Source organism: Aythya fuligula, chromosome 2, assembly GCF_009819795.1.
Source record: "Aythya fuligula isolate bAytFul2 chromosome 2, bAytFul2.pri, whole genome shotgun sequence".
Classification (NCBI taxonomy): Eukaryota; Metazoa; Chordata; class Aves; order Anseriformes; family Anatidae; genus Aythya; species Aythya fuligula.
Genome location: NC_045560.1, coordinates 14,411,866 through 14,429,139, shown reverse-complemented (window position 1 = coordinate 14,429,139; position 17,274 = coordinate 14,411,866). Strand labels below are relative to the sequence as shown.

At 39.1% G+C, this 17,274-nt stretch overlaps 1 protein-coding gene across 8 annotated transcripts in view; it reads left to right on the top strand.

Moving 5' to 3' along the window:
* The window catches only part of CREM (cAMP responsive element modulator), a 33,145-nt gene extending 18,044 nt beyond the window's left edge, over nucleotides 1-15,101 (top strand). For 4 of the 8 annotated variants that reach the window (XM_032182201.1, XM_032182202.1, XM_032182199.1 and 1 more), the window contains 3 exons: nucleotides 4,350-4,538; nucleotides 12,155-12,311; nucleotides 13,966-14,435. In XM_032182201.1, coding sequence (XP_032038092.1) covers nucleotides 4,350-4,538; nucleotides 12,155-12,311; nucleotides 13,966-14,110 — 491 coding nt within the window. In that variant the 3' untranslated portion in view covers nucleotides 14,111-14,435. Of the gene's footprint in view, nucleotides 1-4,349; nucleotides 4,539-8,116; nucleotides 8,390-12,154; nucleotides 12,312-13,965 lie in introns of those variants that run through there. The other 4 variants (XM_032182203.1, XM_032182200.1, XM_032182204.1 and 1 more) reach the window with 3 other exon arrangements.
* Nucleotides 15,102-17,274: the final 2,173 nt, after the last annotated feature.

Genomic DNA, 17,274 nt, shown 5'->3' with positions numbered 1-17,274 from the left:
AGTCACCCTTGGAATTCTTCATTTATTTTTAGTTTGTACAACTGAGTTGTTATCAAGTCTGAGAAAGCAGAATGAGCATATAAAATCTGTGCTTCTGCATAGAAAGCAATTTTGCTTGGAGTTCCTAAGCTGCTTTTCTTAACCGCCCTGTAAGGTGCAGACATAAAAATCTGCTTTGTGATGTCCATCATTTGAAATGCTCTTTTCCATGGACTTCTGGTCATGCTAAATGACAGTTATCTAGTCCAGAATCTGTATTATTTTTTTTTTTTTCTTGGGGTGGTGGTGGTGTTAGCTTCAGAAGAGTATTCGCAGTTTAAAGACTAAAAAAGAAAGTGCTGTAGTGTCCACACTAAGCTGTAATGAGCCTTCAAACCTTAAGGATTTCTAAGAAATGAGTAAGAAATCCAAACTCCTGATAAATTCCTCTGTGAAACCAGACTTGTGGTTACAGGAGACCATTCTCACGTCTTAATGGAAGGATATTTTAGTTTGAATGTTTGCATAAATAATAATGGCACAGAAGTGTGTAAAAGAATAATGAAAATCTCAGTCTCTTGTTCAAACAAACATTTACTTTTGAAAAATCAAAGAGCAGAGAGCGTCACTAACAATGTGCTTGCATTAGCAGAGTCTATAGAAATTTAATTAAATCTCATTTATCTAAATTTAAGCCTGGCTTTAGCATGGGTCAAGCATAGAAGAATTCTGCTTCATGCTGCTTTTTCTTTCAGTGAGTTCTATTGGTAGCTTTTTTTTCAGTATATTTAAGATAACTAAATCTACAAATATTTATTTAATAAGTTTCAGACATAATGAGACCTGGCTTCAGGATGTCACAATGTCAGTCTTCATAGACCCTACTGATTGAAGCTTAAAAATACATTTTGAGAGCCTTGTCTTCCTGGAAATTGCTTTCTTACTCAATTTATTAATTAGATGTTTTTGTTTTTAAGTTTACATTTCCAAGTTAAAATGTCATATATCTTTTGCTGCAATTAAGTCTGTTCTCTCCACTTCTCGTTAGGAAAAAATACAGCCTTTGTCCTTAAAATTACTGCTGGCCTGAAGAGTTACATCTGAGGTTGAATCCAAGTGGTAGCAAGGATGGTAATCTCCTTGTAGTAGATGGAGTCTTCATTCGGAATTTAGCAAAGAGAGCTTGGCTGTTGGCTTCTAGTTCTGACAGCAGGCCCAAAAAGCACAAATGTGCAGCATTTCTGAGCAGCTGTACTGCTGCCTGCCTGGGGTCCCCTAAACCCAGGAAGGCTGTGTGGGATTGGAACATCTCCCTTGCTGACTTCTGGCTGGGTGTAGTGCAGAAGGTCACTACATAGATCTATTTTATCTTTATTTCTCTGTGTCTGCTTATCATCACTGTATCTGAGTACCTCTCTCTCCTTGAGCAGTGTTGGTGGCCTGGGTTCTCTTGTGTAGGCAGCAAGCAGTTTGTTTATAAGGTTTTTGTAGTGTCCATGGCAATGAAGTGCTGGCCTTGTAGTGTCACTCCAGCTATCTCTCCTGTGGGCTGGTTTAAAATATACCATATGTCATGAAATTTGCTGAATCCTTGGTTTTCTTTATTTCTCTCTCTATTCCTGAATGGGAGAGGCAGCTTAAGAGTAGCTGAAAAGATAGTTTAGGCTGTATGTTGGTGTCGGTGGGTTCGCGATAATTATTCTTGGAAGATCTTGATAACATACTTGGTTTTAAGATAAATTTACTTGGTTCTGTTATCAGCACTGATGGTTGCTCTCTGCTTACTTTTTACCAGCCAAAATGATATGTTGCCATGGTTTCCAAATACCATTTTCCTTTCCTTAGAGTTCTTGGCTTTGGCCTGTGGAAGCAGATGGACTGACAGGCATGACCAGCTAGATGAAATGTGGGTTTACATCCATCACCTTGTGATTTTTCTGTAAGAATATACACTTTTTCCGAGGGTGGTGTCTTTCTGTATGAGCCATGTCGCTGGATTTGCTACAGAACTACTCTGCTGGCTGTAGGTCTGTCACAGTGGTTATTGAATACTGAAAAAATTGGTTTGCCTCACCTGTGGTGGTGGTCTAAACACATGAGTTGTTTGCTTAGATGGAGATTGTGAATCAACTTCCTTCTTTCCTTCTTGCACAAGTGTGTCATGATGTTCTTTCTGGAATAGTGCAGGGAAAATGAAAATAACTCGTTCTTTTGCCATCTGTTTTGGTTACTTGCTGTCTTAGGAAAGGTTTTTAACAATTTTTATCAATTGCAGAATTAGGAAATACGCTGGGGGAGACCAGCTTTTCCCTGTCTTGGGAGGGAGGGAAAGATCTGATCTTTGTGAATGAGAGGTGTTGATCATACCCAGAGAATGGTGGCAGTTTCACCTTCAGTCCTAGCTAAGAGAAGCTGCCTTTTGCATCCACGTGCATGATGTACAAAACCAGGGGTTGTCTGGGATAATCCAGTACTCTGTGAAGGCACAGTTTCAAGTAAAGCTCCAACACAAGAAGTATGTGTGCAGTGGTTGGGATTAGGGCAGTGAATAGGGTGGGAGGAGTGTCATCTTCATACTAGGGTAGGAATCAGTCTCATAGGAGAGAGAGTGGAGTACAGTCTCTGTTATATAAAAAGAACTGAATTGTGATCTAACTGAACAGTTGAACTGACTTTATGTAACGTGGTACTCTAACAGTATAGACATTCTTTATAATGGTATAGCACCTTTTTTTCTTGGTGCTAAATCTGTGTGAGTTCAGTGTTTGAGTAAATTTCACTTCCCTGGGAGGTACTGACATTCTGCTGGGAAGCTCGGATGCTACTGAGAACCTGCTATTGTCCTGGACCTAATGAACAACAGAGGAGACAATGATTTATTCTTACTTCTCTTTCCTCTAAGCTGCCCCCAAATGGGGCGCTTCCTGCTTTGGAGGCCAGACAAAACCAGCATATTGCTCTTTTCTTTCTTTCTTTCTTTTTTTTTTTTTTTCTTCCTGCAATGTCTTACGGAGCCTGCCTGTAGCGTGCATCTGGTTGTGTGATGTTCCCCATCCTAAGGGTGGGACCAGAGGGTATGCTGAGCCTTGCCGCAGATAAAGCTCAGCCTGAGAGGAATTCCCTGTTTTACCCCAAATAGAAACTAAATTAGCTAATTGGATTTGGCCACTTTGGTAGGTGATTCTTATATTTTGAAATAAATTATCTGAGGTTTTAGTAAGTTATGGAATAGCAGTAATCTGCTAATAGCAGTTAGTGATTAGTAAGTAATCGCCTGGTAGTGTTTCAGTGCTCTGTGGAGTGTTACTGCCTTATGCTGTACTTTCAAGTTAGCATATTGTTGTCAAGACAAAACATCTGAAATCAACTGTCTACCTCCAAAATTTATGTGGGTATCTAACAAATAATGTATCAGATGATTGGAGCTGAACATTTAAAAATGTCCTCAAATATTGTGAACCTGGCCATGAAATCTGAGGAGTTGATAGTCCTGAACCTGTACTTACATATCACGTTTGTATTTGAAGTGGTCTGAGGTGGTACAATGCCAATGATTGTCATTTAAATATCTTCTCAGAGAGACATAAGCCTGTTACTTCTTGAGGACTGGATTCTCTTCTAAAAGTTTTTAATTAACATATTCCTGTTCTTGATGAGGGCAATGCTAATTTGAAAAGGCATAGATGATTAATGAACTCTGTAGGGAATTTCATTTTTGTCTAAGTATTTAATTATGATGAGCAAACTGCAGATTACACAGCATGTTTTTTGTGGGGAAAGTATATTTTTCATATTGTTGACCACACAGGAAGAAGACTCCGTTCTGTTTCTTTTCACATAAGCCAGACTCTTTACAGCTTTATAAAACTTGGGAAAACGTTTTTGTCCTAGGCTTTCAGTTGAACTAAGAAAAGGAGGAAGAGTGACTGTTAGAAGAATTGTTACTCTTCTGTCTAGATGTCCTGGGTTTTATGTCATGGGATTTGATAGATTTTTAAAATAATCTTTTTATATTAGTGTAGAAAACTGCAATTCTCTAAAGCTAAAAGCTACCAGTCTTTTTTTTTTTTCCCTTCTTGTGTTAAAACTATTTCAGGACTTTACAGAGAAATTTACAGAGAAAAATATGTGCAGCAGTTTTATTTCTTCCCCTGTTAGACACATGGCATGTACTACACAACAGGCTTCATATTTGTGAAAATCAATATTAATGTTAATGTGTTTTGGGTTTCTTTCATACAATTGCTCATTCAACAAGAAGAGGACATAGAGTCCTATCAGACAGTGTTTGTTTTAAAAAGGGAGATGTGCTTTAGCATGTTGTATGTCTCTTTCTGTTGCCTAACCTGTCATTTTCTTTTTATCTTTAGTTGCTATAACTCAAGGTGGTACAATCCAGATTTCTAATCCACCCTCTGATGGAGTCCAGGGACTGCAGGCGTTAACAATGACAAATTCAGGAGCTCCTCAGCCTGGTGCTACCATTGTGCAATATGCAGCACACTCGCCTGATGGCACACAACAGTTTTTTGTTCCTGGAAACCAAGTTGTTGTTCAAGGTATTGTTTATTAGTCTACTACATTTTACTTTTTTCATATTAAACATTTCTTCCTAAAAAGCTTTTATTTTGTGTTTACATTGTAGCACTATTTAAATAACATTTCTGTATAATATGAAAGATGGTCTTACAAGGAGACTGAGTTCCTCTGTTCAGTAAAGCAGTTACTTCTTTAGATTAAAAAAGTTACGAGGAGGAAATAACAGGATAAAATCACCTACTGCTTTGAATGCTTTTGTCCATATTCTGAGACATGTTTAATTGAAGTAAAGATGGTGTTGCAGTTTGAACTGAGATGCTGAGTCTGCATCTCATTTAGTATATGAAACTAACTTGTTTTTTCAACAGCATTCATACAACACGGGTTCTGAAGTTACTTGGAAGGTTATTAGGCTATGTTTAGGGTAGAATTTCCTTGCAGTTTGTGTCTTGCCATTATTGGAAAGGAGAGCCTTTCATGAAGCTGATTTTCTCACAGAAGAACAACTTACAGGTCCTGTGAAATGTATACATATGAATTGAACTGTGAATAGTGAATTCTTAAACCCTACTGTAGTTTATACAGGATTTCCTATTCTTCCCCTGTTCCCAGCCATTCAGAAATGCAGAGGGAAGTGTAGAACCAAACATACATTGGATTCTTATCAATACCAGTGGGGTTGAGATTTGGATTATATTGAGGAAACCTTTTGGAAATGTGTACAAGATTTCTATACAGAGACACTAAATTAATGCTAGGGAGGATATAGGGAATTTATTTTCCATTTTCCTTTTTGTCTTTGTGTCAGTACAGAGGAGTAAAGTAGGAAACATAGGCGAATGCTTTCTTAAGCCAGAACAGCTAACTGAAATAAACCATGAGAAGGGTAGGAAGACTTTAAAAGTGTATTCACAGAATGGATGAGTGTCATCAACTAAATGCAGACACAGATAAAGAATCATGAAATAGTTTGGGTTTGGAGCGACCTTAAAGATCATCTAGTTCCAACCCCCCTGCCATGGGCACGGACACCCCCCCAGATCAAGTTGCCTAAAGCCCCATCCAGCCTGGCCTTGAGCACCTCCAGGGATGGGGCATCCACAGCTGCTCTGGTTCCAGTGCCTCACCACCCTCTGAGCGAAGAATTTCTTCCTTATATCTTCAAATCTAAACTTACCCTAGTTTGGTCTGAGATAGTTGCTAAAGTCCAGGTCAAGGATTTTTTTCACCCTAATAGGGATGTTTGGGATAAGTTCTGTCTTTAAGTGGCTGTTTCTCTCCCTTTGCTGTAAAGGAAGCACAGGATGTAAATAACGCTATTAGCTTGTAAATATTTAGCTTTTTGGGACAGTACGAAATAGTGACACCGAACTTGAATTCTTCCATTGCCTCTGGTTAATTCCTTGTTGACATATCATGTCTTTCTAGGACTTAGAAGCATTACAATGAAACTTTAAGACTATAATGTGAAAAACCTTAAAATGGTCTTCATCATGCAGAGAGCACTATTGTAACTACCTGAAGTGTTACTAGGTATACGTTCTTAGTGAAGCCTTAAGACCCAAATTTGTTAAGGTGTTGTGTCCCCCACCCTCCCCACCCCTCCAAATTTCCCATTCTGGTAGTGGTGCATCTGTATTCACCTCTGATGAAAACCTTCAAAACGGATTCAGAGACAGTTACTGGATACCTGCTACGTCCTGTTTCTGGAAGTTTCTAGATACTTTTCACTGAATTGATTTGTTTTCTGTCCATGCTTAGCAAAGTTGAATTTTCCTGGAATTCTCTGGGTTTTTTTGGCCCAAAGAAAGACTGGTGCTTTAGTGATATTCATGGTGGTTGACACTGAAGAAAAATGCTACATAAAATACAGAGGAAAAAATACCAAGGGAATAGTAAGTGAGCATGAACTCAGATGATCAGAAGAGGTTTCAAATTATTATACACTGTTGTTCCAAACAAATCCTTTAGGTGAAAAATAGAAGTATGAAAGCCCCTGAGAATGTATAAGGTAAGAGGGATCTTGTTCTGCTAATTGCGTGTCAGCAACAAACCTGAGAACCTGAGTTACTGGGGATGGAGTGGGACAATGGAGTAGTAAGTCCTTGCTGCAGGTCATGCTGTTTGATGTGGCTGAAAGTCCTTAGGTATATAGGTGATGACCAAGTGTCATTTATGTACACTTCCTAGTTGACTGGCTATCGATACGTGATATCATGATAGTGCAGATTATAAGAGGAAAGCAACATTCTGCTTAGTAAACTTTCAACCTGCACATCTATATTTTTATAATGATTTTGGGTAGACAGCATTTAATTTTGACTTCTAATAATTATAGAAAAGAGGTGGGACAAACCCCACAAACATCAGTCCTGGACTGTAAAGTATCTGTTTCAGAACCTTTGAGATAGGGTATTTAGACTTTTTCCTAAAGGATTTGTTGATGAATCTCTTGTGATAATGGTTGGCAACATACAAATATGGTGCTTGATGTTTTCTGATAACCTATGGTGGAAAAAAGGACTAATATAAAAGGGCCAAAGATGTTGATCTGAGTGGTATTTTGTTAGCTACTAATTTGCTTCATTTTGCCAGCAAATGGAGCTCTGGTTGTACTGATGGTTTCCTAATACAGGTTAAGGGCTTTTTGCTAGCTGAAGAAAAGGAAGTGTTTAATTTCTAGTGAAAATCAGTGTAGGAAAATTGTATCAAAAATACTCTGTTTGGCTCTAGGTGTGTTTTCTTAGTATGATCAGTGATATTTCAGAGATCCGTGGCTGGTATTTCTTCAGTGCTTCAGTTCTGATCTTTTATTCACATGACCTTGAAGTGGTCCTGGGATTACAGGGGGATCCTCCCTTTCACTGATGCTCCCATTACTGCTGTCCTTGACATAGTTTCACAGCTATGAATTGCCAGTGTAAATTTGTTACAGGCACAGGCTTTAGGAGTTTGCTGTGTCCTGTGTACAGAACAGTGCCTGGACTGCTGATTTGAATCTAGTTTCATTCAAGCTGGTGTAAAGGAGTAAATACTTAAAAGTCAAGATTTTTTATCTTTTATTTATTTTTTAATAAGTCAGCCAGATCTCTTGGACTTATTTTTGAAAAAGGAGGGAATGGCTGGAGGGGTTGCCTGTCTTCAGAGTTACTGTTCTGCCTGTTAGACCATCTGAAATCACTCTCATTAGGTTGACTTACTTTGTTGGAGCTTTCTTCAGTCTTTTCTGAAGCTTTGAATTGAAATGAAATGAGTGGGTTGAAGGTCTCCCCCTGCCTTCCCCCCCACCTTCCCCCCCTGCCCCACAAGGAGCTGTAGCCTTTCATTTACTTGTTACAGCCTGTTAAGCTCTGCTGCTTCACACGGCTGTCTGTCAGATTTCTGCCTTCTAGTGGAACTGCTCAAACCAAAACAATTGCACAAGTCCTTTTAAAATGTCACTATTTTCTGCCCAATCGAGATTTTATCCTAAATCATTCATGAATTCTGCAGTCATTTTCTTAATTTCTGTCAGTCAGTGCTCTGAATCTTTTGTCTCGTTTTACAGCCAGCTCTGTGGTGAGTGCTTTCTGTAGCTTTATGTATAATTCAGGGGAAGAGAACTAAGCTGGGTTTACAGAAATACGGAAGGAAGAAAAAAAAAGCTTTACTGGAAAAGCAGTTCTTTGGGCTGCAGTTTCAGTGAGCTGTTCCAGTGACAGAGCATATTAATGACAGCGGTAGGCAAGTGAGGTCACTGTGATGTCAGTGCTCTTGCTTGTAATCCTGCACATGCTTGCTAGTTTGGAACAGTTCATGCTGAGCTCTGGTAGAGGGACAGGAGAAGCCTGTGTGCAGAAGCTGGTCATGGCTGTAACAGGAGATGAAACAGGTAAAAATTATATTAGTCTTTTACATTATTTACATTATATTGGGGATGTTTAAGCAATGCTCGGTATTTGTGGCATTTTCTTTTGAACTTGTTGCTGTAACTTAATCTTTCAGAACTGGTACAAAGGCTGTGCTTATAGTCACTGTAGGATTTCAGAGTAATTTTTACAGTTTCATTGGGGGGGAAAATTTAGGGTTAGTTTGTAAGTTCTTGTACAGATTGATTCAGGTAACTAATATTTGATGGAGGATTTTGCTGAAAAAAATCCACCACTTTTAAATCATTTACTATGGATATAGTCATATATATTGCTATGCTTGTAATTTTTTTAATTTATTTTGTAAAAATGACACTGCCTTTTTTTGTTTAGCAATAACAGCTAACAGATTTGGTAGCTAAAACAGGCTTAGGCTTAGCTGTAAGATAAAGGTGTAAGTTGTTTCAGTGGTATAAATAAACCCTTTTGCTTCTCTTATTAAAGCAAATAGTGAATAGAAGCAGATTTGAGAGCAGAAATTTTAAGTATCGCAGTGCCTGCTTGTTTTCTCCTCCGCTGTTAAAATGGTCTGTTCCTCAGCTAATTGAGTTCAAAAGGCTGACGTCACTAGATTTCCTGGAATCGTGTTGCAGTAGGGAACTGGAAAAGTTAAACTCCAAACAAGATACACATTGACGTCAGCCCCAAGTCATGCTGTGATTTAGTCAGTTCCTCTCTGCTTCGTCAATTGCCTCCGGCAGCTCGGTAATGTTAACCAGTTTGCAGCCGGTACCGACGTGCTGCTTGTTGCTGGTACGTCTTTTTTCATTAATCCAAAGATATTTATCTTCCCCGAGTCCGTGCTTTGTGTTTTTATACACAAAGGAATAATGATTCATGGCTTGTTTAGCCAGTTCAGTGGTGAAGTTTAAAACCCTTTGATAATTTAGTCTCATCATTATGACTCACAGGAAGGGAGAATAGATACACCAATACATAGCATGTATCGTTTTTTTTCTCCTGTGTAGTTGCTGAAAGAATTCAAATGCAGGGATGCTCTCTAGTGTTCAAGCTATTTTTTTTCCCCCAGGAGCTTGCTGATAAAAGGTGCTTGATGTTTTTTTGGTAACTTATGTGTTGTTTTTTTTCTTTCCAGAAATTAATTTGAAAGGGTAGTTGTGCCCTTCTGAATGTAATGTTGTGTTTGATTTCCTGTTAATAAGTTCCTTTGTCTAAGTCTCAACTCAAAGCTTTAGGTTTTTGATGACTTTTTTTCTCCCTTGCAATTTTAAGGAGAGAAAAAAAAAATGATCTAGGCCAACATGCTAGGAGAATATACCACCTACAGGGTTGTTGCTCTGTTAACATTCTCAGCCCTATGTCTGATACATAGGAATGACTTTAAAGCTCTGTAGGGTTTTATTAGAAATGAACACTGCTTTTAAAGGTCTAGCAGTCTGGATTGAGGTGTTGGGGATTTGTGTCTCAGGTGCTGTCATGGTAGGTACCCTTCTGTGTTAAACACCATGATTATGGTGTACACCATGTGTATGAGTTAAACACCATAATTTTTTCCAAGGCTATTTTAGCCTTCCTGTTTAAAGACTGTTTCATCTTTCCCAATCTCTTTTCCAGGGGAAACAGTACTTTCTTGTAACATTTAGAGATATTACACAAAAATTTGCAGAGTTAGAAATAATCAATTTGTGATCAAGTCATTTACTTAATCGTAAAGCAAATGTTACCGAGGTATGCTTTTTCCTTTTTTTATCTGCAGTGCCTGGGTTTGCTAGGTCTGTACCAACAACCAGTGACTTATCTGTGAGCACACTTGGCAGTTCATAGCTGAGCCAAGCTTTAGGCAGGGACAGACACTCTGGAACGTGGTCAGCCCATTCGCACAGACGTTGTTGCTCACTTACGTGGTGCTTGTTGATCCCAGCTGAGATAGGGGCTCGCCGTTGTTGAGCCATGTTGCAGGTGCATATCGCAGAGTCCCTTTAACAGCAGCAACAATAAGTCCTGGTAGGTAAGGTCTGAGTGTAAGTCAAGTGATGTGTAAAGGGCTTATCTTTGTCTTCTAATTCACTGTAGCTAATGCAGTGTAAGATATGATCATCTCTTTTTCTCCTAGTGAAGAGAGATAGACAAAGGTAGTTCTTGCAGTAGCCTTTATAAAAAGAAATGTAATGTGGCCAGCGTGAAGGTGAGCCTGGAGAGTCTTTAAATTTCCATTTTGATAAGCTGAAGTATCATCCCCTTGACATACCCGGGGCTCCTAACAGAAGCAGAGAACGCAAATCAAGGGTTAAGTCATTCTGTGATAGCAACACGAGCAGCCCAAGGCCGAGGCAGCTGCTGGGCATTGCTCCAAGGCCGGCCTCGGTGGCGTTTGCTGCCCGCCCAGCCCTGGCCCCGCAGATTAATCAGAGCCCCGCTGCGCTCCCCAAGCCGTGCTGCACGCCCTGCTGCTGCTGAAGCTGGTAGGGATTTAGGGACAAGGCTGTGGGATTGTAGTCTAAACACAGCTTGAGCCAATTTTTTTCTATTTAGTTAGTGAGCCACCTGCACAAACTGCATCGGATTAATGGTGATTTTTTTGTGAAGTTGAGGATTTGGTTTTGGTTCTGCCAGTCTGTTGTTGACTGATGTCTCTGCACTGCCTCACCTATCCTCCCCCAAACTGCTTTGTCTACATTTTATTTTTCCAATTTAAGTTTTTCTGTCACTTTAATATTGCTGTAAGTATAAATTAAGCATAGTTTAACACAGCCCATGAAGTTTCATCTTTTATATTCAGTTGCTTTAATGACAAAAATTGAAGTTCTGTTCTGGGATGATAGGAAATGTTTATGGAGTTGAATAGGCAAATACTTGCTTAAAAGTTTAAGGATGTGATTTTTGTTTGATTTTTCTGTCAGATGAGACAGGCACTTACAACTCTCACCATACTTGAAAGTTGAAGTACGCAATGCCATAATGTAGGAACAAAGTATTTTAGAAAAATGGCAATGAGGTGAGTGTATCAGAAGGGCATTGGCTCCAAGATGAGATTTCATATCTGCATTTAGTGTGGGAGAGCTCAGAGCTGGCAGGCTCGGGAGATGAACTTTTGCACCCCACTTACTGTGCAGCTACGCCTCTTCCTGTGCTGCAGCCGCTGCTTCCTCGTGCCTGCTGATGCTGCAGCATCCTATTTGTGCTCCTCCTGCACCAGGGATGCACTCCTGCTCGCTGTGAGCTTTTGGCTGTTCCATTTCATGTTGGCAGCAGCAGCTCTCCCCAGTTTTCCAAGGGTTGCCAAGCTGCTGCCCTAGAGGAAGGGGCGGCAGAAGGGCTGGTACTGTTGCTGGCACAGGGAAGAGGAGCGAGTTGACTCCTAAAGCCCTGAAGCATCTGTTAGAGGATAGTGGCAGTATATAACCCTCAGCAGGACCGTCTTTTCGTGGGATTGTACAAACAGGAAATGAGAGGGCACGATCTGACAGCATTTCTCAAACAGCTTTCCCGATGTTGTTTGAAAGGAGCCATGTGGAAGCTTTCACAGGCTTCAGTCTGGCCGGCTGGTGGGACCAATTTAGGTGGCTTGCTTTACAATAGAAAAATGAAAGCTAGTCAGATTAAAAAAAAAAAAAAAAAAAATCTACTTGTGACATTACAGGCCTGTGAAATACTGTGTGTAGTAGAGATCCTGATAACTCATCAATCAAAACCTGTTATTTCCAGAGAGACTTTTTGCAGAGTTCTTTTTTTTACCGTAAAGATTTAAATACGATTCTTTAATACAGCTGCCACTGGAGACATGCCAGCTTACCAGCTTCGAACTCCCACTACTACCTTACCTCAGGGAGTGGTAATGGCAGCCTCGCCAGGGACTCTGCATAGCCCTCAGCAGTTGGCAGAAGAGGCAACACGCAAGAGAGAGCTGCGACTTATGAAAAATAGGTAAGGCTGCATAACAACAGCTGCTGTTGCTAAATAAATAAAGAAAGAAATCACTCTAATAAAGTTTTCTTCTTAAGGTCATGAGCACTGCCTGTGATTGACAAAGGGAAGGAAAGAAATTCTTTGTCAGTCATCCCACGTACTTAGAGAATTGATGAATATTGGCCATTAAAATCGTTGGCCATTAGAGCTGGCCTTATCTCCATGGATTTTTAGTTCTAAAATTTTATGGTAAATCAAAAATCAGTATTGGTGTTGTCTGTTACTGGTCATTTTTGTGATAATCCAGAAGTATACTTACTGTTGAACGATTTTATTTTTTTTCCACTGCCAGTACAATGACCAGTATGGGCGTGCTCATCTTGAAACTTCCCTGGAAAGAATCGGTCAGAGTAATATCTGAGAATCTCATTAGCAGCTGTCCATTTATGATGCTGTGAAGAAGATTCATTTTAGGATTGAATGATAATTACAGAGTTTCCTAACTACCTCGCTACTGTGATAAGTTATTGTACGATGCCCTTGTCATTTAGCATACTGTGTGAGATGGCTGTATATTTTTTTTTAATTAGTTGACATGGAATTGACCGTATGCTGTAAATACCTGTCTTTCTCTGCACATTTTTCTTGCTATTTTTAGGGGACTTCCTTTTTTAAATCCTTATCAATAGAAATTAGATTAATGCCTTCAGGAAGAAATAGTCTGCTATGCAGATCTCTAATACATTGAATAGCCAATTATGGTTGAATTCATGGTATTGCTTTGCTCTCATGCCTGTCCTTACTTTAAATTCCTCACGAGGATTGCTGCACTGTAGTGCTTCCCTTTGTTTCTCCTCTCTTCATTTTTAAAGCTAGTCTCTATACTGTCTCGCATGTAACTTGCTGCAAAGTTCTGTTCTCACAAGCTGACACTTTTTAAAGTTCCAAAAAGTTAGCAGAGTGGAATCCCAGTACTTATAGAACTTCTTTTAGAATTGAATGCTTGTTGAGATGTGCTTCTGAAAATGCTATCTAAAGTGTGTAGCTTTGGTATAACAGAATTCTGAGCAGAGCTGTGGCAATGGCTCTGGGCTGTCACTTGCCAACACGACAAAAAAAAATCACTGAAATATGCCCAGGTGGACAGTTCTGAAAGGCTGAAAAACTGTTTGGACTTAACTTCTTGGTTAAAAACAAAAAACTACAGCAGGTTTTGAACATGGCATCAATTTTTTTATCTGAAGAGAGTAGTGTTACGTTTGTATTTTCTGAAAGTAAGTTCTTTGGGTTTGAATTTAAGATTTTGAATGCAGAGATCATACTCCAGATAAACACATAAAATGGAGTATGACTGGAAGAAGAAATGCTGCTTTCAGTCTTAATGTGTCCCTCGGTCATCGTTTACTGTGCTTTTCTCAGTTCCTCTGTGTATTCTATCATTGTATTTGTTGGTGCTGAATTTGTTTCAAGTTGGTTTAGTTGTTTTGAATTGCATTTTAACCATGTTATTGCTTATGGCTGTTATCTGCTGTTCTGTTTGTGCAATCCAAGAGTTGTTGTTAGTGGTGGTGGTGGTGGTTGTTGAACCTCAGGGATTGCAGGTAATTTCTTTTATCCAGTCTTTGCCGTATTGTGGCTGTTCCTGTAGTCATTTGCCTTGTATTGGTTCCAGGGAAGCTGCCAGAGAATGTCGCAGAAAGAAGAAAGAATATGTCAAATGTCTTGAAAATCGTGTGGCTGTGCTTGAAAACCAAAACAAGACTCTCATTGAGGAACTCAAGGCCCTCAAAGATCTTTATTGTCATAAAGCAGAATAACTGTTTTTCATTTGGACCTTGTTTATTATGAACTTTAATCAAGGCATGAGAGGAAGCAATTCTACAGATTGCCATATGAACTTGAGAAAGAGACACTTGAGGCCCTTGTGGAACCCAGTTTTGCTTAGTGTTTTCAGACTGGTTTGGGAGATATTCCAAAATTTGGAATTCAGTCGTAGTCTCCCTACTCTGCTGAGCTTTCTAATAGCATGCAAATGGCTTTTTTGTTTGCACTTTTTACTTCTGCTTTTTGCAGGGAAGCTGCTAAAGAATGTCGACGTCGGAAGAAAGAATACATAAAATGTCTGGAGAGTCGTGTTGCAGTGCTAGAAGTTCAGAACAAGAAACTTATAGAGGAGCTTGAAACCCTTAAAGACATTTGCTCTTCCAAAACAGATTAGTAGAAATATTTATTATACTGTGAACTGACTAAAATATTTCCGGTTGCTTTATAAGGCAATACATAGCCAACATGAATTATGGTTTTCTCTTTGTGTCATTTATATTATATTCCAACTTCTAACATTCCCAAAATGCTTTCCTGCTTTCTGTCAATTCATAGCTCCAATTTCAGGCTTTCCACGCTCCTCCTTTCCACCTCCCAAGGAGCCAAATGCTGTAAAAAAAAAAAAAAAAAAAAAAAGTGAAAAAGTGCATAATTTCTAAGAGCTGTTTCTTTGCCATATATTTACATACTACTTTTTACATGTTACTGCTAGTGGCCTGCACATACAAAATATTTTACAGTTGTTTTAAATGAATCACAAAGATAATGCATCCAGTAATACAAGAAAATCAAACAACCCAAGGTATCTCAGGAAAGAGTTTATAAAAGAATGTTATGATTACATGTATGTACTAGCATACTAGTCTACAAATGATTTTATGGCATATTTTTATATTAGTTGCTTTGTGGGGAAAAAGAAGTATTGTATTGCTGTCACTGAGTGCCATGGTTAAAGATAGTTTTTAATAGAACCATGTTGTTTAACCTGTGTAGTGTCTGATTTCCTTTAAACATCTGGGCTTTTTTTTGTGGGGGTGGAAGGGGTGGGAGGCTTTTAAACCTGTGAGAGTCTAGAAGGGAAGGAAGGAGAAAGGCACACATAAGCTCTTTGACATGATGTGAAGTATATTGTAAATATCTGAAAACAGCTCTCTGATATATGACTGCTATTCACTTACATTGTCTGTAGTTTGTGAAATACGTGGTTTATTAGAGTTCAATGTATCAAAATTCAATTTTGCATTCTGAATACTTTATTTTAGATTCTGGACAGTTGTACACAGTTACCTATAGTGAAGGCTGGTCGTGTAGTTCTTTTCATATTTTCTGCAAAGTACCAGGAGGAAGTAAACATGGCTTACAGAAGGAAGCTTCCCAATGACAAGTAACAATTTGCTGATTCACAGGGTTCCAGAATATAGGTGAGAACTAAAGATTTTTAAAAACAAACCCATGCTTAAACCAGATGACAGTTCTGGTAAGTGCAGCATGCCAACTTACCATAGTACTTCGAAAGAAAATGGAGCTTATGCAAAATCTCTTCCAGGTTTTTGTTTAACTCAGGAATTATCTGATTGGTGGCCTGTACAGTCTATGAGCGGGGTATTTGGGAGCTTTGCATGTGTGTGTTGGAGCGGGGGGGTGGAATTCTGCCATTACTAAAGGCACTGAGATTTCTTTGCTTAATTTAAACTGAATTCACCTTTAACCCAATCCCACATTCCTTCCTTCTGATACTGCTGGGGTGGGAGTATATTTTTTGATCTGTTTTTTTCTGTCACTTTCTGAATTTATTTGAAGTAAACAGGATATATTTCTCAAATCCTTTTGAAAATCCCACTAGGTACCTAAGTGAGACCATTTGTAAGAAGAGGTAGTCTCTCTTTTTCCTGCAGCTACATCGATTGATTTAAGAAGGAAACAGACCAGCTTTTGGACCCAAAGGCTCTGCTTCAGGTCTGGAACCAAAATGAAGTAAAATTTAAAATAACCTGTTTCACTGTGAAAATGCATCTGAAGTGCTAAAGTCAGGGGGTCAGTGGTTCTTTGAAGATGGACAGGATGAACACAGGCTCTTGCAGGTCCATATTGCAGCCTCTAGACTGCAACAAAAGTGTCCAGCAAGTCGTTTGTTTTGGCTCTATCACTAGAATCTGCGTTCTGTTACAGGTAGGCTCATTGCTCCTGACAATGTTACAGGTACACATTGCTCCTGACTCTCTCAAGGGATTTGGAAACTAATTGAAAAGAAACTTGGGCACGTGGTGGATGCCTCTCCTGTACAAACCTCTCTTACCTTTATCTTTCCAGTAGTATCTGGTACTACCTCTATATAGAAATGGCAGGAGGAATCTTTGCCTCACATCTATGTCATCTACAGTCTTTGCTAATGCTCTTAAAACATTTGATAAATGCATACATTTATGTAAACAATTACTCTGGGGAAGGGTGGGGAAGCGTCTGTTAGTAACAGAGCTAAACCAAAATGTTCTTGGGTGTATGTTTGGTCATTCTGGAACAGTCCATTTCATATATTTGTCTGCACTAGGGAAAAGTATTCTGCTTTCAAAAAGTCCACTGCACAAAACCTGGCTCATTTGGACCAAGTCTGGGAAAAAATATATTTGACATATGCTTCTTTCATTGTCAGTTATTTGGCTTCATATAGCGTTGATGTTGACAGAATTTCTGTAAACAAAACATTTATGGATTTTAAAATGCGAATGAATGTTGGTGAACAAGAACGTTCAAGATGTATGGTTGGTAAATTAGATCCAAGGAGCATCTTGTGGTGAAGGAAATGACTTATTTGCAAATAAGTAAATGAAGGCCTGCAGAAATGCCAAGGATCTGATGTCAAATTGACATGGAAGAATAGAGTACTTATTAATCCTGTTTTGAGTTGATTTGAGAAGGTGCATTGAAAACTCTTTCAGAGTTCCATGAGGTTAAATGAAGATTTGAAGGAAAGATCGAAGTACCACTGACGTTAGTCAGAGAAGTAACACCGTAATTCTTACTTGAAATGGGACTGCTGGAACCATTGAAATGATAAGATACATCCTAGGATACATGAATTAGTTCAGATATCCTTTGATGTTGAGGTTCATGTGAGTACCAGGACTTGCTCTCTCTCCCAGTTTTAGTTCTTCTGTTC